At 50.3% G+C, this 22907-nt stretch overlaps 1 protein-coding gene across 5 annotated transcripts in view; it reads left to right on the top strand.

Annotated features, from left to right (window-relative positions):
- EP400 (E1A binding protein p400) overlaps positions 1-22907 on the top strand; it is an 82068-nt gene that overhangs the window by 15162 nt on the left and 43999 nt on the right. For 4 of the 5 annotated variants that reach the window (XM_075534772.1, XM_075534770.1, XM_075534768.1 and 1 more), the window contains exons 3-14: positions 993-1103; positions 11397-11487; positions 12874-12981; positions 13122-13501; positions 15514-15804; positions 16981-17166; positions 17378-17518; positions 17915-17993; positions 19383-19432; positions 19694-19751; positions 20815-20904; positions 22443-22550. In XM_075534772.1, the coding sequence (XP_075390887.1) occupies positions 993-1103; positions 11397-11487; positions 12874-12981; positions 13122-13501; positions 15514-15804; positions 16981-17166; positions 17378-17518; positions 17915-17993; positions 19383-19432; positions 19694-19751; positions 20815-20904; positions 22443-22550 (1693 nt within the window). The remainder of the gene's footprint in view (positions 1-992; positions 1104-11396; positions 11488-12873; positions 12982-13121; positions 13502-15513; positions 15805-16980; positions 17167-17377; positions 17519-17914; positions 17994-19382; positions 19433-19693; positions 19752-20814; positions 20905-22442; positions 22551-22907) is intronic. The other variant, XM_075534771.1, reaches the window with a different exon arrangement.

The raw sequence follows: 22907 nt of genomic DNA, 5'->3' as shown, positions 1-22907 counted from the left end.
GTCCTCCAGGCTCCCTGTAAGTCAGAATATATTGCTATTACTTAACTCAAAACCCACTGCATTTGAGAATGTTGTCCAGTTCTGTCAGCTCGTGAGTCCTCTAGCTCCTGCAGGTCCCTGCTGGGCCATATTTCTGATAGCATCTCCTTTAGGTAGGGTACATGGCCTTAGTGTGTCACAACCCCCTGGGCTGGGGTTTCGCACCACCAGGGAGTCTCTGACGTGTGCTGGTCACCTTTCCCGAGAACGTGAGCGATGGGGGTAGGTGGGCAGGCTTGGTCCCGTGCTGCCCTGTCTCTGTCTTGTGTTGGTGGCCTCATGCTGTTTGGTGGAGCAGCGAAGCCGGCCCAAACCTGTCAGCTCCTACCCTGCCAAGAAATCCACCTTTGTTAAGCAAAAGCCAGTCTCTGCTTCGGCAGTGCTCACAACATTTATGGCTGTATCTGTGTGGCTTTGCCGTGTGTGTGTCCCTCAGCACCGCTCCAGAGTGGACCGTGTGTACTTCTCAAAAAATGTCCTCATTAGTTTGACAGTTCCTCTACTGCCACCAACCCTGTTTTCCGTCCTCTCTGTGTTTGTACCAGTGACACCGGTGCTGTCTGTAAGCTCAACCCCTCTTGCCTGAAAGGGAAAAACCCAAACCAAGAAAACAAAACCCTTTTTAAGAACTTACGCTGACTGGGCCTTTGCCGTCTCACCCTCAGCCCGTGGGGAGCAGGTGGTCCTGGGCACCTTGCCCCCGTGTGCATACATTGGGCCTCTGCTGCAGGCAGCCTGTCTGCCACTCCAGTTTGAACATTTGCGGCGAGGGGACTCTGAAGGTGTCTCACTTTGACCAACACTGGCCTCCCACTTGGGGGACCCAGAGTGAGTCATCTTGCTGGCCTGTGTGTGCTTCAGCCGAGAGCTGTCAGCAATGAAAGCCTAACAGCGTTTCAACAAGTCTTAAAAATTATGTTGCCTTTTTTTTTTCTCAAAATATTTCCTCTCAGGTAAAGGTTGTGACAGGAAAGGATGGGCAGACTGGGACTCCTGTTGCTATAGCAACCCAGCTTCCGCCAAAGGTTTCTGCTGCCTTTTCTTCCCAGCAGCAACCACTTCAGGTACTTGTCGATGGTTCTCACATGCAGCCTCATCCCAAACTTTGCCTCCATTCAGATATCTTAACCTTCAACTTCCTGTGTGCTCTTCGGCATTTTTTTTTTCACCCCAGAGCCCATTCCTTATTTTTAAAAGAAATGGAAAGCTTTCTGCATACAGAGTAATAAAATTAAATTGCATGAGTAAATGACAACACAGACCCCATACATCATTTTTCATGTCGACCCTAACACGTTGTAGCTTTTAGTGTGCATGTCCCTGTCCCCCGCCCCGCCCTGTTGAACATGCGTGTGGGGCCCTTTGTGTGCTGTGCTTTACGTGTTGTTCCTCCCTGTGCTTTCGAGAACAGAGCAGGCCAGAGAAAGACAACAGGACAGAAGCCGAGGCCAGTGTGGTGTGTGTGTGTAGCTAGAGGAGACGCACGCCAGAGGGAAACTCAGCTCTGAAGTCGTCAGGGCCACGGGCTCGTAGTGCATGCCGCTGGGAGCATTGTGAACCCGCCATGCCCCCCAAAGGAAGAATTAGTTCACACCCTCGCCATTTTGAAATAGCTTTTGTGAGTTCAGAAAACAGTTTCCTCTTGCTGGAGACATGGGTTGTTATTACGTTATGAATATAAACCTACACAAGAATGGCAAGGGTAGTGTAATACTGGGGGAACTCTTTGAATACCTGTATCCAAATTCACCAGTTGCTAGCTTTTGGTCTGAGCTTGTTACTTATTCATTTCTCTTACTCTGCCTCATGTGTCTTCAAAGGGGCTTCTGAAAGCTCATGGAAAAGTTCTGTTATCTTTCAATTCCATTTTTTCATGACGTTTTCTAACTTATCCCATCCATGTGTGCGTGTTCTATATAGCTGTTGGAGAGTAAGTTGCAGACAGCATATCGTGTCATTTTTCCCCTAAATATTTCATCACATACTAGGTAATGTGGGTCGTATTACCACAGTCCAGGGGTCAGAATCACAGAGTTTTGTGGTGATGTAAGACTATGGTGGAACCCACAAGGAGCCCTTGTGGCACAGCTGGCTAAGCCTGGGGATGCTAACTGCAATGCTGTCTGTTCATCAGCTACCCTGCAGGAGAACGAGGAGGCTGCCTGCTCCCAAGGAGAGGTGGTCTCGGGCACTCACTCTGTGGAGCAGCTAGCTCTCTGTCTTACAGGAGCACTGAGTCGGAATCAGCTCGGTGGCCATGGGTTACATAACCTGACGGTCAGATCCACATTGTTCCCGTGATCAGTAATTTGGGAGAGAGATTTCGAGACCTTGCTTACCTGCAAACCTTTCACCCCTAGATTTGGGCATCTGCTGATGATTCTTGCCTAAATCGGCTATTGCCTTAAAAGAGAACAGAACATATTTCTCTCATAGCCCCTTCTGCATTTGCTGTTTTGCATTTTTCTTATCACATATTCACTCCTGTTTAGATTCTAGTTAACATGTTACTACCAATTTTAATTTTATTTTGTCTACATTCAGCAAATTCATTCCTTTTGGTTCACAGTTCAGTGAGTGTTGACAAATGCTGAGAGTTGTGTAACTAGTTAAGAAACAGAGCAGTCCTATTTCCCTCCCCCCAAAAGTTTACTCTTGCTACCCCTTGATAGTCAAACCCTTCCTCCACCCTTCGCCTCTCCTCTCTATTTCTGATTTTGCTTTTTCAGAATGAAGTTGCAATGTGATCAATCATTTTTTGTATGGCCTTTCTAGCTAGGGTCTTATAACTCCCACCAAAGATTGGGTGAGACTACGCAAATAAGGTGCCTGTGGCCCACCAAGGGTGCTGGACAGCTTGCTGTCAACGTGTATGAGATACATGGCACCTCGTGGGGCAGGACCATGCATAAGGTGTGGGGATCACAGCAAGGGAATTGGTGAGTTTTGCCATCCTACGAGACTTCCAATGAGCTACCTCAGAGGTAGAAAGAGAAATCACAAAGATTTTCCCCCTTTTTGTTTTCTGAGAATTTTATAGTTGGTGGTACTTTGGGGTCTGTTTTATTTTGATAACTTGTATGTAAGATAGAGGTATTGTAGAATGTTTTGTTTTGCTTTTGCGGTAGTTGTTCCTTCACCTTTTCTTGAAAAGACTGTCCTTTCTCTGTTGAGTTGACTTGTCATCTTCATCAAAAATAAGTTGATCACTTTTGTGTTGTGTCTGCTTCTGGAGCCTCTTCTCCATCATCTGTGTGTCAGTCTTTATGTCAGCCCCACAATCTCTTATTGCTATAGTTTTCTAAGTCTTGAATTGGGTAGTATGAGTTTATACTTTGTCCTTATTTTTCATAAGTGTTTTGGTTATTTTTGGTCCTTAACCTTTTCATATGAATTTTAGATTCAGCTTGTCAGTAGCTAACAAAGCATCCTTGTGGAATTTTTATTGGGATTCCATTGAATAGATTGCCTATTTAGGGGAGAATTGTTATCTTGGCAATACTGTTTTCCAATTTACAAACATAGTGTTTATATTTCACCATTTTTTTAGGTTTTTTTATTTCATTCATCAGCATTTTGAATGCCAGTCCTGTGCATCTATGTTAGATGTATAACAGACTATTCTGATTTTGCCTGTTACTATAAATAGTACTTTTTAAAAAAGTGGGGCTTCAATTCATTGCCAATACAGAGAAATAATAGTTGATACTTAATGTTGTAGGCTATAGCCTGGTTCAGCATTTTTTAGTTTGGGGGGTTTGGGGGCTTATTTTTGGTAGTTTCTTTAGGAATTTCTATATAGGTTATGTTGCTGTCTAAATAGAGCATACTTTATTTTCACCTACCAGGCTATGCACCATTCCCATACCTGTTTTGGGCCTGATTGTATAAGTGAGGCCGTTCAATGTGGTGCTAAATAAGAGCGGTGAGAGCAGATGCTGTTGGCTGTTTCTGCTTGTATGGGCCCAATGGGCCCCTTACCATTACGTGTGATGTTAACTGTGGATTTTGTGGTCGCCATTTATCAGGTTAAGATCTCTTCTCTTATATTTGTTGGGAATATTGATCATGAATGCATATTGTACTGCATTGTCTACCATTACTGTTGCTATTGAAATGGCCATATGATTTTTCTGTGATCTCTTCATAGGAGCCACATTAGATATGTAGGGTAATTTACATGCAGGGCAAGTCACCGATCTTAAGAGTCAGTTTCCTGAGATTTGTCAACAAGGTATAAATTGCATCATTGCAGAAAAGTTTCCTGGTTACCCGAAGCCTCATATCTATTTGACGCTGGTATGATCTATGATATGGCCACTGGGCACTCCTTCAGGCTGGCTCCAATATCCTCCTCAGACAGAGAGACACTGTCAAGAACAGATGGTTCTTAGTGTGTATTCTTTCCTCCTGTGCTGGAACCAGCTGTTTCTCCAAGATGTCTGGCTCCTGTGATTATTCATTGCCTTTGAGTCAGCTCTCCTTGCTCAACAGAATGAACTGCTACCTGGTTCTGCAGCGTCCTCTCAGTTGTTGCTGTGTGAGCCCATTGTCGAAGACACTATGTCCGTCTATTCTGTTGCGATCTTTCTCTTTTTTTTTTTGCTCATCTTTGACTTTACCAAGCGTGACATCCTTTTCCAGTGATTGGAACTCCAGAGCCCCCAAGCCCAACCCACTGCCAAATCGTTGACCTTAGTATTTAGCTGCTTGGGGAAATGGTTTTGATACAATTTGAAGATGAAAAAAACAGAAGACTTGGCAGAAATTTTATTAGCTGGTCACCTCTGCTGTTACCTTGTCGAGGACTGCTCCAGGGTTGAACGGTGACCACATGATATATATTTGAACTTGTGGAGCACAGGAGCAAGAGAAGCCAAGGGGCTCCTGTGAGCATGTGCAGGTGATGTGTAACTCCTCACAGTGACATCACTTTAACCACACAGAGTCACTGCCACACTCAACAGCTTGTTAGAAACCAAGCTAGACGGCGGACTGAGATGGGGAGCATTGTGGCCTCATCCGCTGGAGGTGGAAGTGTCACTGGATTGACTGGCCAGTTGGAAGCATCTTGCCATTCTAGAAGAGGTGCTCACTCACTGTGTGCCAGCCACTGTGGGTGGTGATGTCCTAGCAGCGTTGTCCGTCAGAGTCCAATCAAGAGGGAGCCCAAGTGTCCATCCCTCCAGCGTAGAGTGACTGAGTGGATGGGAGGCTGGAACACAGAGGGTACCATCTGGAGTGAGCATATGAGATGGAACCACAGTGCACATCGGCAGGGTGGCATTGTCAATCGAGACCAGTTATGGGATTGTTATCATAAACTAGTCTGTTGCTAATTCAAAACTAGAAGTTTATCCAGAGTTCTTTGCACTGGGCTTGCATGCTTCCAAGAAGCATTGGGGGTGGTCTTGTTGAGTGCGGTTATTGTATCCAAAGTAATAACACCGTTATTTAGACCTCAAGAAGCACCTTCACTGGAGGTTACTTTTCAGGGATTCAGATGTTAGCGACGGGCCTTAGTGATGTAGTGGTTATGCGTTGGGCTGTTAACTGCAAGATCAGCAGTTTGAACCCACCAGCTGATACCCAGGAAAAGATGGGGATGTCTGTTCCCATACAGAGTTGCAGCCTCAGAAACCCACAGGGGCAGTCCTATCCTGTCTCATAGGCCACTGTGAGTCAGAATCGACTCAGTGGCAGTGAGCTGCCGACCTTTCAATTAACAGCTGAGTGCTGACCCACTGCACCACCGGGGTGCTTCTCCTCACCCCTAACCCCGGCCCTAACTTGGGCCACTACTAGCATCTTGACTTAAGAAACCATAGGTTATCTGGTCCCAAGTCCTAGTCCTAGTTCTGCTATGATACTCTGATTTTTCAGGATGGCACTGAGTCTTGTGGCAGTTTTCTTTGCCTGAAACTTCTATTAGTATGTATGTATTTATTTTGCCTGTTTGTTTACAATGGGCCGCACTTGCCAACTGCTCCTGGTCAGAATTTTTGCCTTCAGAAAAGTATTTCATGTTGTTAAACGCCATCTATACACTGCCTGGTTCTGCGCCGTCCTCACCAGCGCTGCTGTGCTTGCACCCGTTGTTGCAGCCACGGTGTCAGCCCTTGTCCTTGAGCTTCCTCTTTCCCCCTGACGTTCTACTTTACCAAGCACCGTGTCTTTTTCCAGGGACTAGTCTCACCAGATGACGTGTCCCGTGTATGTGAGACAAAATCTCAGCCCCTTCACTGTCACAGAGATTATGGCTCTATTTCTTCCAAGACAGCTTTGCTTGCTCTTCTGGCAGTCCACGGTACTTTCGATATTCTTTGCCAACACCATGATTCAATGCATCAGTTGCTCTACGTCTTCTTTATTCGCTGTTCAACTTGCACATGTGCACCTTAATCTTCAAAGTATCATCTTTGCTCCTCAATACTATGAAAAGGTCTTGTGCAACAGATTTGCCTAATGTAATATATTGTTTGACTTCTTGAGTGCTACTTCCATGAACGTTGATTATGGATACAAGCAAATTAGAAATCCTTGACAATGTCAATCTTTTCTCCATTTATCATGATGTTGTCTCTTAGTTCAGTTGTGAGGAGTTTGGTTTTCTTTACATTGGGATGTAATCAGTACGTGCTTCAAGTCCCTTGGCTTTCACGTGGCAAGATTGTGATCTGTATATTACACATGGCTAATCCACCTTCCTCTAATCCTATTGCCATGTTATTCATACAGTCTAGCTTCTTGGATTAATTGTCAGCATACAGATGGAATAAGTATGGTAAAAAGACACAGCCCTAACAGACATCTTTCCTGATTGAAACCATGCTGCATCACTGGCTTCTGTTGAACAACTGCCTCTTGGTCCATGTACAGGTTCTGCATGAGCACAATGAAGGGTTCTGGGTATTCCCATTCTCAGTGCTCTCCTCGTAATGTGTCATGCCCCGCACGGTTGACTGCACAGACAATACAAGTCAACATCTTTCTGGGAAGTTAGCAGTGGCATCCCTGGTGCCATTTCCTCTTTTGAATTTCTGACAGCTTCCTGTTGATGCAGTCATTATGGAATAATCTTCAGCAAAATTTTACTTGCATGTGATAATGATATTGATAATCCCCTTTTCTTTCGGGCCACCTGCCTTTGGGATGAGCACAAATAATGGATCTTTTCCAGTCGGTCACCGTCTTCTAAATTTCTTGGCATAGAAAGGTGAGTGCTTCCAGTGCTTCATCAGCTTGTTGAAACATGTCTGTTAGTATTCCATCCATTCCAGGACCCTTGTTTTTCACGAATGCCTTTTGTGCTGTTTGGACTTCTTCCTTCAGTGTTACTGGTTCTTGATAATATGCTACCTCTTAAAAGGATTGCATGTCAACCAGTTCTTTTTGGTCCAGTGACTGTATTTCTTTAATCCTATTTCTGTGCTTCCTGCATCATTCAGTCTTTTATCCGCAGAACCCTGCAGTATTACAACTTGAGGCTTGAATGTTTTCCTTCAGTTCTTTCAGCTTAAGGGATGCCGAGGGTCTTCTTCCTATGGCTTTCCAACTCTAGGTCTTTGTGCACGTTTCATCACAATGCTTTTTATTCTTGAGCTGCCCTTGGAAATGTTCTGGTTCAGCTCATTTATGGCATTTGCTTTAGCTAATCAACAATTAAGAGCATGTTTCAGATTTTCTTCTAACATCAACTTTGATCTTTTTTTCATACTTGCCTTTTTTGTGTGTGATCCAAGTAGGTTTTTATAAAGGAGAACACTTTCAGGCATTACAGTAACGGAACACAGCACCCTCATGGCACTACATACCCGCATGTGGCCGCCTGGGGGGCGGGGGAGAGGAGGAGAGAGAGAGCCATACTTGCCTTTTTAATGACTTTACTTCATGTATCATGTTCTTGATGTTATACCACGGCTTGTCAAGTCATAGTGTTCAGTGTGTCAGATCTGTCCTTGAAATGGTCTTGAAATTCAGGTGGGATGTACCTTTGTGTCTCCTGGACTTGTTTCAGTTTTCTTCCATCTGAGCCGATGAACATGTAAGCATTGGTAGTCTGTTCCACATTTGCGCCTGGTCTTGTTTGGGCTGAATGTTGGACTTCATTGGTCTCTTCCTGCAGAGGCAGTCCATTTGATTCCTGTGCCCTGCGACAAGGTCCTTGTGGACAGTTGCTGCTTATGTTGTTGACAAAGGATGTTTGCAATGAAACAGTTGTTAATCTAACAAAATTCTATCATTATCTCCAGTTTTGTTTCTATCACCAAGGCTGTATTTCCAACTACTATCTCTCCTCCTGTTTTCAGTGGCCAGTAATTATTACTGTATTTTGATTGCATGTTTGAGCAATTTTAGACTGAAGAAGCTGGAAGAATTCTTCAGGTTTTTTCCTCACTGGCTTTAGTGGTTGATGTGTAAATTTGAATAGTATTTCCACTAATTGAACTTGCGATTAGCGGTATAGGTATTACCCTATCACAGAAAGCATTGTACTTTAAGATAGACCTTAAAGTGTTTTTTATACTGATGAATGCAACACCATTCCTCATGGATTTGTCCTTCCTGGTTTAGTAAGTTATATGATTGTCTAATTCAAAAGGGCCAATACCATTTCAGCTTATTGATAGGATAGCGATCATTGTACATCCCATTTCATTTTTAATTTCCACTTTTCCTAAATTCATACCTTCCATATTCTGATTATAAATGAATGTTTCTAGCTGTTTCTTATCACTTTGAGTCGTGCCCCATTAGCAAATGTAGGTCCTGAAAGTTCTACTCCATCCACATCATTATGGGATCTTCTTCGGACACACAAGTGCTGCTGCGTTTCATGCAGAAATGTCCTAAGTTGTCTTTCCTGTGATCTCCACATCTGTTGTCCTTCACCTGATCTGTTTCTTGGTGTAGTTTCTAGACTTCCTGAACTTACAGTACTGTTGGATAAAATCTACTTTGACATCATATTTCTTCAAATGCACACCTGAACAATGTTCCCATCACAGAATATCCCTTTTCTCTGTGAATAACCTTCTTCTGTTGCCAAGATTCACCGTGATGATTTGCGATTACAATCAAGTTTATGTTTTAAAGACACTCACGCATTCAGCCAAGTCTACTGCCATCTAGTCAGTGGCTCTGTCACAGAGGGCCTCTGAGGCTGTGAATCTTTACAGAAGTAGACAGCCTCATCTTTCTCCCTCGGAGAATCTGATAGGCTTGAACTGGAAACACTGCCCATGGTAGCAGCCAGATGTGTAAACCACTGTGCTACCAGGGCTTCTAAAGGCAACTGTATTGTTTCAAATAAAATACTCTTGAAAATAGTGCAAGATAAAAATTGTGCTGCTAACCAAAATAAATACCATCCGCTGACGTGGTTAAGCCACTCAGCACCTTACCAGAAGGGTTCAAACCCACCATCTGCTCCTTGGGAGAAAGGTGAAGGAAGCAGTCCGCTCCTATAAAGATTACGCCTCAGAAACCCTGTAGAGTGAGTGTGAGTCAGAGTGGAGTCGATTGCAGTGGGTTTGGGGCCTTGGAGGAGTTTGCCTGGAGCTCCCAGAACAGCCAGAGAACAGTCAAGAGCACACTTTTCACCATCGTGCCTCTTGGACCTGTTGGGGGAACCTCGGACTGCAACAGTTGGAAGTCACAGTCTGTGGCTGGCCTAGCCTGTGGGTGTTCTTGGACAGACATTGCATCTTTTTTTTAATTAACTCTTTATTGTGCATTAGGTAATGTTTGCCGAGCAGAACCTTCTTTTGCTTTCATCAGTCCTTATACATTCTGACTCAATGCATCCATTGTATTCCCCTCAGTGGGCCCTGACCATCCCACTTCCAGTGTTCCTGGTTTCTGTTCCTCCTTTTCTAACCCTCTGCACTTTGTCCTCGGCCACAACACTGCCCTTGTGTGGTTGATTATTTTCACGTGGAAGTGAGTTCTGTTTTGGACCTGAAAGTCTCAGGGGTCCGGCCTCTCGTTCTCTGACAAGTAGGCTTGATCTCTTTTATGATCCCCTTCTGCCTTTCCAAGACCCCCGTGATCCCTTTCCAAGCCGTTGGTAGTGGAAGTGCAGCCTCGCTCATTCCCTTCACCCACCTCTTCTCTGAGTTTCCTGTTCCCATGTCCCCTTCTTTCCTCTGCCTTCCTTCCCTTTAGATCTCATGTGGCCGGTTGTTGTAAGGAGTGCAGACCCCCCTGGGGTGATTGTTTACCCTATAGCCCTGTCTTTATTTGGCTGAAAGTTGAGCCCCAGGGTGAGTTCAGTTCCAGACTTGATTCATGGAAAAATGGCTTCTTTTGCTTGTGTGATATGTGATCATTAGTGAACATTTGGAAATTTCAGCAAAGTGCGAATGTGTAAATGCACCCACGTTCATGTGCATGATCACATGTGCACGCGAGTGTGAGCGGCAATCCTGCTCCCTAGATAACTGCTACTGACCCCTTGGCACCTAGTCCTGCCTCGCTCTTTTCTTCGCCCCCGTCCTCCCCTCTGTTCATATGGAGGGCGCTTCTTCCAGTCCACTTCCTTCTCAGATCCATTCCTGTCCCCCTGTGGTGAGTAGTAAGTGGTAGGCTGCAGGGACTTTGTTCACCCTCTGTAACTATCCGCATTAACAAAGTCTCAAGTGAGGAACTGGGTAGGGCCAGATTATGGAATGATCACACAGCACCTCTGTTCCTTAGGAAAGGCATCCCGAATTTCCTGTGAGGTTAAGGATGTTTGGTGCACAGATGTGGAAGGACCGGCCAGCCCCAAAGTGGTTAGCATCTTGCTTTTTAAAATGACATGCCAATGACCTTTGATGGAGATATATGAAGTCACCCACAACCCCTACAGCCTTTCACAGATATAAGTACCAGGTAGTGGACACACTACCTGCAAAAAATGACCTGTCTTGAAGACCCCAGTGACTTCTCCAGTGACATCTCTTGAGTCTGATGTGGTCAGGTTTTGCTTTGTTTTCGGGGGTGCCTTCTCAGTGGGCTGAGCCTGCTGCTTTCTCCTCACATGAGCACAGCCTGTTGGTTGCGAGCGAGCGAGGTCCTTAATCTGCATTGACTTGACATTCCATCGATAACCAGAGCCATGCTCTCTTTTCCAGTCCCACCCCACAACCCTCCACTGCAAGGTAGGGCTCAGACTGCCAGGGTGTGTGTAGGCGCAGGTGACTCGCCCGGGGGGTTCAGAGCGACATCATCCCGGTCACAGGGCTTGAGGCCCTGTTCTGCCAAGTGATGATGGTCTCAGCGTGCGTGCGTGCGTGCGTGCATGCGTGCGTGCGTGTGCTTTCCTGCTCCAGGCACGTCTGTTCTCACACCACCTGTCTCCATCTTTCCCACAGCAAGCACTCACAGGGACCCTGGTGGCCGCGGCAGGTAGCGCCATTGAAGTGGACCCCTTCCAGAGGCAGCAGTCATTGCCTCCGCCGGCAGGTATGTCCCAGCCAGGCAGCTACGGTGTAGCAGGTGCTGCCAGGGAGGTGACTGTGACTGTGGGATGGTGTGTGCTGCTCAGGCATGCCCCAGACTCACCCTCCTGGGCACAGGATGGCCCATGCCCTTAAGAGGGCTGCTGTGACATCGTCCTCTCGGTGGAGTTGCTATGCTTCTTCTCAAATCAGTGTTTCCTTCCAATCATGAGCGCAGTCTGTTTTTATGGCTGAGACTCAAACAGGTCAGCACGGTCTGCCTTTCCCTTCCCTCTGGGTTGGGTTATCGGCAGGCCTCTGGGAACACTGATCAGCCCCACACCTCTGATGTCTTCTTGCTGATGTCTTCTCGCAGGCATCTGCATGTGGCCACCCACAGAGACACTGTTAGGTGCCATTATCACTTCTCTCACTTGCTTAATGGATGGCTGTGGGCCTCTTTCCCAAGTCCTCTGCTTGGCCTCTGGGTGGTGTGCTGAGCATTTAATGCACCAGACCCTTGCGCACGTTCATTTGTTATTACTGTCCTTGTCCCCACTGTTATCAGTGCAAGATTTGGACGCCTCCTCTCATATAGTCTGTACTGTCAGTACAGCCAAAGGACAAGTCCCCGGAAATGGAATTGCTGATGCTGCTCCGCCCCTTTCAGGGCAGGCAGCACCCGTGCTTTCATCTCATTGTAACTTTTGGTTTTCTCACCTATATGCCATATAAATATGCCCAGTGTTAGCGTCTCTGCTGGTCGGACGGGTGAAAAATTATACCTTGTTTTGATTTGGATTTCTTGAATCTTGAGGAAGGGGCTATCATGGTGTAGTGGTGAAGCACTCTGCAGCAAACTGAAGAACCAGCACCTTGAACCTGCCAGCAGTGATGTCAGGGAAAGAGGCCCTCTCGTCCTTTGAGGATTGATAGCCCCGAAGCCCCCCAGGCAGCTCTGCTGTGGCAGTGGTGTGAGGGCCATGGCAGTGTCTGCTTGCGGCACATCTGTTCTTGGCCTGTTTTTCCTCTCTGGTTGTGGATATTCCCCATAGTAACTTGTAAGAGCCTTCTGAATACTAAGTACCAGGGGGCTCAGGAAGTGTGTGGAAAAATCCCATCATCTTTCATTCTATTTTCTGTGGCTGTTTTGAGCCCCTTTGTAACGGCCGTGGCCATCATGTGCGCGGCTGCTCTTAGGTCTCAGGTGCTGCTTGCCCTTTGCCTTTGAGTGATGCTTTAGAAATGTTTGCAAACTTTTAATGAAAGGAAATTGTACTTTCCACCTTTTCTTAACATTGCATTTGGTTTTCTGCACAAATATTTTAGGAATACTTGTCCTACATTTTTCTACTGTGCTACAGCTTTCGTTTTGTGTCACACTACACCTTGCTTTTGAAAATCATTGTAGAGCCTTCTAAGAGACCTCGACTTGAAGTGGGCCACCAGGGCGTTGTGTTCCAGCACCCAGGGGTGAGCACTGGTGTCCCCCTGCAGCAGTTGATGCCCACAGCACAAGGTGAGCCCGGCGCCCAGCACCCCTCCAGCCAGTTAGCAGCGGCATGGAGACTGGGGTGGGTGCTGTTGTTGCTGGCTGGAACAGGGAACACTTCCTGCCACCCAATTCAGTGCCCTGGGGGCTTGTCTTTGGATCTGCAGGAGGGATGCCCCCGGCTCCGCAGGCCTCCAGGCTCCTGGGGCAGAAGCAGAGTCCTCAGCAGTACGACCCTTCCACCGGGCCGCCTGTGCAGAACGCCGCCAGCCTGCACACCCCACCACCGCAGCTCCCCGCCAGGCTGCCCCCAAACGGCACCCCAGCCACGGCTCCGCCACCCGCGCTGCAGTTCTCACAGCCGCCTTCCATGGTGGAGCCACAGCTGCAGCTGCAGATGACCGTGAAGACTCAGCAACCCCCCACACCCGGGTCCCAACCCAGCCAGTTCCCTGCACCTCTGCAGCAGTCCGCACAACCCACGCTCCACGTCCCCATGCTGGCGAAGGCCCACATGCCTGTGTCACAGCACCCGTCTCAGCCACAGGTATGTGGGACCGGCGCCAGCAGGCGCACTCAGGGCTTCTCTCTGAGTCCTAGGACCACCCTGACCACAGATCCTACTCGCACCTTGCAGTTGTCACCCTGTTTAGTGTGCAGGGACACGTCCCCACCCCCCATCCCTCATGTCTGGCACTCCCTCCTGGGGACACTGCCCGTGTGCCTTTGTGTGCTGCCATTTCTCTGGGGTGTGCCTTTTTGATGCCACGGCCTGGGACGTTTGGAATGCTTCTGCTGATCGAGAACAGAGGTCTGCACACTTGGGACGCAAGAGCCAGCCTTTTCCCTCACCATTTAAAAGTTGTTCAGGAGTCATAAATATATTCTTATAAATAGGGAAAACTTAAAGTAATGTTATAAATGAACCTATCATAGCTTATGTTCATTTTCAGTTTTGTGGCTTGTGAACCTGTCTGCTGGCCCCTGGTCTAGAACATGCCGCAAGCACCTGCAGGCCCTACAAAGCCATGGATATCGATCGGATAGGTAGCAGGAGTGGGACCTGGAGCCCCATTCTGTAATCAGGCTGGTTCCCTGTCTTCTCTGACTCCTCCAGGGTGGTCTGAGCTCTGCTGGCTGTGGCATCAGCCACTTCTCTCCCTTGACACAGTGACCCTGGGAGGTAGAATCTGCACCCCCCCATTGTACAGATGAGGTGAAGCAGCATGGTCGGACCATGGGACGCTTGCCTTCAAGCCCAGAGGTGGTTCCAGAGCCTCTGTCGGCTCATGTCTATGGTGCATGTGTTTTGAGAAAGCGAGTGTTTCCCTTGAGGGCACTTTCGAGGCTCCTGTGTGCTTCAGAGTCCGGAAGTGAATCTTTCTGTTTGGGGCACTTTGTCTCACTGGTTCCACCCTACTTCACGAAGCCCGTGGTTTTTCTTGTGTGGGGTACCTGTAGCGTATGAAGCTCACCCGGTCTGCCTGTCAGTATGTCTCACTGCAGTGGCAGGCAAGTGGCCGATTGGCTGTAATGGCTGAAGCTTTGCCACCTCAGGTCTTCAAACAGAGCTGCTGACACCCTGGGCGGACAGCATTGTTCTGAAAGACTGCCCAGGGAAACGCCGTGGCTCCTGGCAGGACACAAAATGGGTTTGAGCCTAGAGAGCACATGGACTCAGAGCCCGCAGCGGGCTTGCAGCAGCAATGGTCTCGAGCATGCCAGGGTTGGTGCCTGGGCTGCAGTCAGGGCCTACATGCAACGGCTCACACCACCCTCTGGGACGGTTCTGCTGCCGGCTTCACAGCAACCCTAGACCCACATGCTTGGAGGCAGGGTGAGTCCTCCTGTATTTCCTGTGAAGGGCCAGAGGGCCACCAGCCTCTGCTGCACCTAGTGGGTGAGAAAGTGGGCATAGCCTGTTCCCACAAGAGTGGGCACGCCTATGTGTCACAACACTGAGTTCCCCTGGACTGTAGTTCTGGAAGCAACTCTGTAGTAGTTACATATTGGGCCACAATCCTCTAGATCAGCAGTTCAAAACCACCAGCCGCTCCTTGGAAGACGGGGAAGTTCTGCTGTCCTATGTTGCTCTGAGTCAGAATGGACTCAGCGGCAATGAGCTTGGCTTGTGAGGCGTGGCTTGGCCTCGGAAGGGAGGAGATGACTTTGAGAGTCCAGAAAGACACCCACACACCGTGACGGGACTGCCTTGCCTCAGAGCGAGGGTGGTGGTGCTGTCTCCCTTCTTCTTGATTGGGGTGGTGCTGCGCTTGTTGGCACTGGAGCCCCCCGAGGGGTCCTTGGCGCCCTTATTGCTAGCAAGCAGCTCCCCTCCTTCCTGCTTGTCCCATGGCACTCACTGTGGTCTTTAGGGAGTGGGTTGGAACATCTCAAGTCCTGCTGGGCGCCAGCCGGCACATGCCCTCCCGTGTGCCCCCTGAGAACAGAGATAGGGCTCAGGGCTCCGCGCTCTGGTCACAAGGAAGCTGTGCGTGTTGTCATTCTCATTGGGCGATATGTACTGCTGATGCCGCTGACGTGTCTTCTGCTTGCTAGACCGTGACTCTTACGAGGCCCCCTGTGGATGCCGCCCAGCCTGGACAGCGGCCTCTGCCCGCCTCCTCTTCTACCTCATCCCTCACCGCTGTGGGCGGCCCAGGACCCCTACATGCACGAGCCTCGCCAGTGAATCGACCTTCCTCAGCAGTCAGCAAGTCACTGTCTCCTGTCATCTCCCGGTCCCCAGGAACGGCTGCCCCTGCCCCGCCCAAGGCACAGAGCCCAGCTCAAAATGCTGGCACACCCCAGGATGCTTCTCAGGAGAAGCTGGCCGAACAGATCATTCTGGTAAGCTTGCCTGCTCTGGGAGGCGTCAACTTTCCCGGCCTCGGCTACTCCCCCAGTGAGCTGGTGCTGGACATTCTGTGTCCAGGTTGCTGCTGGCACCCAGAGGGGGCTGGGCAAGCAGACTCAGCTCTGGATAACATGGTGACTATGTAAACTAGGGAAACAAATCCACAGAAACTCATGTGTAGATAACAGAGTTTTCTGTAAAGGGTAAGTGTGCATTAAGAAAGCCTCTCAACCCAGTCCAGTCCAGTCCAAGCCCATAAGTCCGGCTTAGCTCATATGTCCAACACTGATCTACAAAGCCCTCCTCAAACTCACAAAACACACAATGACGCCAAATGCAGGAGGATCACAGGCCAGTGGTTAGAAATTCTTTGAATCCAGTGGCAGTGTAAGCATCCCAGTGCTGGCAGGGGTCTCCACACGGCTGCTCCAGCACCCAGGGCTGCATCAGAGTAAGTCCATGTGGCTTCTCCTCAGGGATGTCTCTCAGGAAGTGAGCCTTGCCAGCTAAGGCAACCACACAGTGGTTGGACCCACACAGGGCCCAACCATCAGAGAGCAAGAGACTCGAGAACTGGAAAGGCGAGGCTCACCAAGCCGTTTAGCTCTCTGCCCTTCAATTAATCCCACATGTGTTTATCGGCCAGGTTGGCACAAAAAACCTTAACTATCTCAGTGACCTCTATTGAGGAGGGGTTACCGGCTGGGGGGTTGCCGCTGCTGGTCTGTAACATGAAGATGGAGCACCCTTGGGGGGCTCCTGGAGAAGGACAGCGTGGAACTAGCCACAGGGGTGGGGGAGGGGGCAGGTGTGCTCTTGCCCCAGCACCACTCAGTCCACCGAAATGCACTCCTTGTCCAGACCTGCTCCTTGCCTCTTCTCTTTGGTGCCTCCTAAGAAAAGACTCACTTAAGGTGGTGCCAAGGAGTCAGGTGTGCACATGTCTCTCACTCCGTGTAGCTAAACTCCTTCCTGAGGGCAGTGGGCAGGGACAGAGGGAGTGGGAGAAAGTGCCAGTAGATGACACTAGATCATGCAGCAGAGGTGACAAGGAGCAGGAGTCCCTCTTCCTTCTTTGACTCAAGCACCTGCATGTGGTTGAGAAGTTAGTGCGTTTGGGTTCAGGTGTCAGTGTCTGGCTTGTGACTCCGACTCGCCCTTCCTTGCAGGAGAACCAGGTCCAGCAGCGTGTGGCAGAGCTGAGGAAGGAGGGCCTCTGGTCACCACGGCGTCTGCCCAAGCTGCAGGAGGCCCCTCGGCCTCGGGCGCATTGGGATTCCCTGCTGGAGGAGATGCAGTGGATGGCCACTGACTTTGCCCAGGAGCGGAGGTGGAAGGTGGCCGCTGCCAAAAAGGTATGTGGGCTGGGCAGGGGGGCAGTAGTGCCCACTGCTTCTGTTCTTGGGTACAGGGATACTGCGGGAAGAGGGGCTTGGAGACACGGAGGTGTCCTGGCGGTCTGAGTGCACAAGTGCTGTTGATGGGAGGCATGGACACAGGTGTCTTGAAGAGCCGTCCAAGGAAGACATAGAGCCAGTCACCTAGCCCTGGGCCCCACGTTCACAGCTGGTGAGGACGGTGGCTCGCCATCACGAGGAGAAGCAGCTGCGAGAGGAGAGGGGCAAGAAGGAGGAGCAGAGCCGGCTGAGACGCATCGCAGCCTCCACCGCTCGGGAGATAGAGTACTTCTGGTCCAACATTGAGCAGGTGAAATTCTGGGGGGTGGCAGGTCTGAGGACCCCTGGCTGTGTTCCCCACTGTCGGGCATGAGTGTGAGGGGCTGGCTCCAGAGAAAGTGGAGTGCAGGCCGAGGGTTTCTGTGTGCCTGGGCCGCCACAGTAAGCCAGGGGCCTCGGAGCTCCCCTCTCCTCCCACATGGTCCCCCTCTCCCTGCCTCTCTCGCCGCCTCCTTTCTCCTCTCTGCCCCTGCCCCCACCTTCCTTCTTCTCAGCTCCCTGCCTGACAGACTGTGGACACGGCTCAGCTAGATCGGAACCCAAACCGGGAGGGATTTTGAGATGACTGTGTTAATAGAGTCTAACAGCCAGAACTTGTGTGGTTTACAGTTCTCCTAACATGCTTCTTTTAACTTTTTGTGTTTAGGTGGTGGAAATAAAACTACAAGTAGAATTAGAGGAAAAAAGGAAAAAGGCCTTAAATTTACAGAGACTTCCCAGGCGAGGTATGATGCTTAAACAACTCTTAACACTTTTCAGATTGCACAGCGTGCCTCTGCATTATGAAGGGAACATACAGAAAGCCCTCGCATCATGACAGGGTGTAAAAATAGGGTTTTTACACCCTCTTCCCGCTGGGTCCTGGGCCCGGTGTCTCCCTGCACGCTGGGTCCCGGGCCCAGCTTTGCTGGAGTGTTTGCAAGCGAAGACAAGTTTCTGCTTTTGTTCTCCTCACATTGATTCTCGATGACAGAGTGAGTGACAGGGACTTTGGAGGGACAGGAGTGCGTGGGGGTGGGGAGATTGACGCATTCACAGCTTAGTTGAGACATCACCTCGTCAGATATTTCTCAGACTGCAGTTCCTAGCATGTTGGGCTTCCAATGAGACCAAGTTTATCAGTCACACAAACTGCAGGGACAGGATTGTGTGTGGAGCTGTGCAGGCTGCTGAATGAATTTGTAAAAGGGGAAGTGCGGCGGAAAGCCTCTGTAGCCCTGTGGGCTTGCCCCCGGGGGCTGGCTTTGTGACAGGACACCTGTGTCTCCCTTTCCCTCTGGCTGAGGGAGCTCCAGTGTCAGCACCCAGGCCTTTGTCAGCTCAGGGGCCAAGTAACGTTTCTCTCTCTCCTCTTCCTGTGCTGTAGTTTTTAGAACTGTGCTCCGGAACGGTGTCCCTTTTGAGTAGGTAGTTCTCAGCTTTGTTCCTGGACAATCCTGAGAGCAAGGAGAGGGAGGAAGTGACCTTGTCTCTCGAGGGTTCAGCTACTGGGAGCCACAGCCGGGCCGCTAGGTGACGGAGATGCCACCTGGAGCATAGTGGCTTGAGCAGGGCTCACATCTGCTGGGCCACACTTGCAGTGGGCATGGTAATATCACCGTGCAGTTATAGGTGGGGGGTTCTGGTTAGGCCGGAGGTCAAGGACACGGGTTTTTGGACAGATAGATCCTTCTAGCGGTGGGTTCCTGCCGCAGAGCAGATGCCTCCTGCATACTCGGGAGGCTGAGTGTCCCCTTTGGGGCTGCTCTCCTGTGGGTCGCCATGTCTGCCTGGCAGTCCTCCGTGGTAGAGGCTCACTGGCTCCTGGGCCATGAGATGCCAACTTCCTTTCCTAAAAGAATGGGCTGAGGGACCACTGTGCCAAGTCGCAGGCAGCTGAGAGGACAGGCATTGTGGCAGGTGAGCCTGTGGTGTTACCCACTCAGCTTCACTGCCCTGAGGAGACTTCTGGGTCCTGGCAGCCAGCAGCCCAGGACTGGCAGTGCGGAGCAGCCTCTATATGGAGGGACCGTGGCCTGGCGTCTGCCCTCGAATGCTGGGGTGCTGTAAGGCAGGGCTGGACTCTTCATGGGTGGACATTCTCCGTGGAACCAGGCCTGCTTCTGTCTTTGCAGGAAGAGACCTGCGCTTCCCAGGACTGGACGTCCGAGCGGAACACTTCCTGGTAGGTACAGGCTGGGCAGAGCTGAGACCTGGCGGGGAGGACCGTGTTCCCCGTCCCTGGAGACCAGTGCCCTCTGCTGACTGGCTGTGTTCTGCTCTGCAAATCAGGGAGGGCAGGATGCTTCCCCGTGATGTTCTGAGGAGACACCATACAGATTACGCATTCACCCTGGGAAGCCGACCTCATTTGTCCAAGTGTGTCCTGCGCCCTTGTGGGCTGTTCGTAGAGCTTACACTTGTTCCCATTAACCCTTTGTTGCAGGACTCTGGACTGTCGGGAACAAAGAGGAAAGCCAGCATGTCCTTAACAGATGATGAAGGTCTGTGTGCTGCACACACACACACACACACACACACACACGTGCATGTACACACACCTCTCAGCTGCAGCTGGCTCGTTTACAGCAGCACCTATTTGCTGTGTAAGGATGGTTAGGGTACCGTCTCTCTGGGTACAGTGTGTGTCTTCTGGGGACTTGGGTTTGTTCTGAGCTGCCTGCAGTGGTCTGCTGATGACAGCAGTTGTGGTGCCGGGCCAGGGATCCGAAGTGAACAGAGCAGAGCCCGAGCCAGTGGCCCAGTATGGGTGCTCATGGGAGCAGCTGGTCAACCTCTATGTGTTAGCAGTTTGCTCAGCTTCCCGCATGACGTGTGAGCGACACAGCCTACTGCCTACTGGCCCAGGGTTGGGCAGGTGCCGCAGCAGGGGTGATGGGAGGGCAGTGGCCCTGTGGGACCAAGGGGTCCTGTTCAGGTGCAGCACAGGCCACAGTCCCAGCAGCCCTTGTTAGCACACAGGTATGCCCTTTGGTTCAGCAGGGGGCAGGGTGTGAAGTGTCCATGGTTGGGAGGTGGCCATTTTGCTTTCTCTCTTGTGCTTATTGGGAAGGGCAGCCCCATTGTTGGGAGTAAACTTCCCATGAGGGTTAGGGGTGGCATAAGGAGAAACAACCCTGACAAGTACTGGTGGCCGCCATGATCTAGAGGCCATGCTGCTGTCCTTGTCAGACACTCACTGTACTCATAGGCTGGAGGTACAAGGCCCCCCTGGCCACAGGAGCCAGCGCTCCTGATGGCTGCCATCTGTGCACTCTGCATGGTCACTGTCACCAGCGGGGTGTGGAGGGGGGAGAGGGAGCTCCATGGAGGAGGGACCAGGAGGAAGGCACGGGCATGGTGGTGTGGACAGTAGGTGCTGTATAACCGGGGGTGGGCTTGCGGTAAAAACGGGGTGGGGTGGGGGGGTGGGGTGTGTGTGTGTGTGTGTGTGTGTTTTGGATGTGAGTCCCGCTGGGCTCCCGGGTCCACCACATGGCTCTGAGACCTTTCTGCATGGTAGTGCTGAGTAAACACAAAGACACTAACTGCTGGCGACCGTTGCAGTGGAAGACGAGGAGGAGACGATTGCGGAGGAGGAAGCAAACGAAGGGCTGGTGGACCACCAAGCAGAACTGTCGCATTTAGCCAAAGAAGGTAGGCTGCTGGCGCTGTGGAGCACTGCTGATCAGAGCTCTGGCTGCCCTGCGCACCAGCAGGGAGTGAGGCACACCCTGTCACCATATCGTGCCAGCCAGGCCCAGTCTGCTGACTACTATGGCTCCAGGAGCCGGAACGGTGTTGTAAGACTGCTCTACACCTCCCCACCCTCACCCTACCCCAGTGGCCCGTCTCTAGTCTTCATGTAACGATGTGAGCAAGCGTCCTTCACCTTCAGCGTGGCCATGGGTGTCAGGCCTGGAGCTTATGAGACACACCTGCCTGGATTGTGATATAAAAATTTCTGTGTTTTGAGTGTGGGTGCCTGTGGTGCCCTGTGTGGTGAGCCCCTCTCCCACCCACTCCAACCCCGACCGGGAGGACACCCCATCTGTCCTTCACGGAGCTGCATCAAGGGTGCCAACCTGGTACTTTCTGGTGCCCCTGGCCAGTCTGTCTTGAACCATGGGAGTGCAGCTTAAAGGGTTTCAGTGTCCACTTTGCCCAGTGCCACCTCCTTGCTCTGTTTTCAGAGGGTCCTTGGCATTGACCGGAGGGACAGTGGTTGTAGCTCTCTGTCTTGGTGATTTTAAAGGGAGCGCTTCCCAGGATGGCTGAACCAGGCTCGCTCAGTTTACATCAGCATTTTCCCCAGGGCTGGTGTGCCTGTCCTGTAGACCTTCGTGGGCCCCTAGAAGCCTCCTGAGGGCTTCATCTGGTAACTGGGGGTCCACCTCATTCCTGGGGGCTTTGTCTTATAGTTGGGGTCTACCTTGTTCCAGTAAGGACGTGTCTGTTACATCTGCCAGGCGCCGGCACTGTTTGGAGGCTGTGGGTGATCTCAGTGCAACAGCCTGCCAGCGTCACACCTGCTTTGACTGACTGAGCCACGCTGTTGCCACGGACAGAAACAGTGACCACTCTTGGACACCACACCACCCCAGTCTCTGGTGGCTGCACTGGTGCTGGCTTTGTCGCTCCCAAAGCTCTCCTTTTCTCCAGCCCTTAGTTCACTATGATGACTGTTATAACTTGTACACAAAATAATACCGGGTTTGTTTGTTTCATGGGTCTCAAACCGACAGTGTCTTCAATACTGCCTTTTAGACCACTCAGAGGGATCAAGGAGCCCAGGGTGTGCTGTGAAGGAAGCATTGGCCTGGGAACCACAAAGCTGGCAGTTCAAACCCACCAGCTGCTCTGGGGAGAAAGAGGAGGCTGTCTGCTCCTTAGTAATTGACAGTCTTGGGAACCCTCTCTCAGGTCGTCATGAGCCAGGATCAGTCATTGCAGTGGCGGTGGATTTGGACATTTGTTAGACAATTCCAGAAGTACTTCTTTTTTATGAGTTGAAACTTGGTGTCTTCCTTCCTTTATGGAGGCTTTCATCACAGTCCAGACCAGAACAGCGGTGCTGTTGGGAAGACATTTCCCTTAGGAGTTGTGCATGTCACCGGCCTTTGTCCTTTTCTCAAACTTCCTGCAGTGACCCTGTCTCTTCACATGCTGACCTCTGGCCCTGTGCTCCCTTCCAGCTGAATTGCCGCTACTTGACTTGATGAAGTTATATGAAGGTGCCTTTCTGCCAAACTTCCAGTGGCCTCAGCCCAAGCCCGACAGCGCAGAGACGAGTGAAGAAGAAGGTAAGTTCTAGAGCTTGGCAGGCCCCAGCGTTCTGCAAGGAACCCAGGTTGTTCCCGTGGAAGCAGGAGGAAAAGGAGCCCTTGATGGGGGGCGGGGGGTGGGGAATGAACTGATACCAAGGGCTCAAGTAGAAAATGTTTGGAAAAGGATGATGGCGACATATGTACAGATGTGCTTGATACAATTGATGTGTGGATTGTTACAAGAGCTGCAAGAGCTCCCAATAAAGTGACTTATTAAAAAAAGGAAACGAATCAACTAAAATAAAAGCTATCATTTAAAAATATATCTCAATTAATTATTAAAAAAGACTTTGAAAATTACCTTCATCTTTGTCTAGTGAAAGGAAAAATTGG

The sequence above is a fragment of the Tenrec ecaudatus genome, chromosome 16 (genome assembly GCF_050624435.1).
Source record: "Tenrec ecaudatus isolate mTenEca1 chromosome 16, mTenEca1.hap1, whole genome shotgun sequence".
Taxonomy (NCBI): Eukaryota; Metazoa; Chordata; class Mammalia; order Afrosoricida; family Tenrecidae; genus Tenrec; species Tenrec ecaudatus.
Note: the sequence above shows the minus strand (reverse complement) of the source record. Positions and strands in the feature narration are given on the sequence as shown.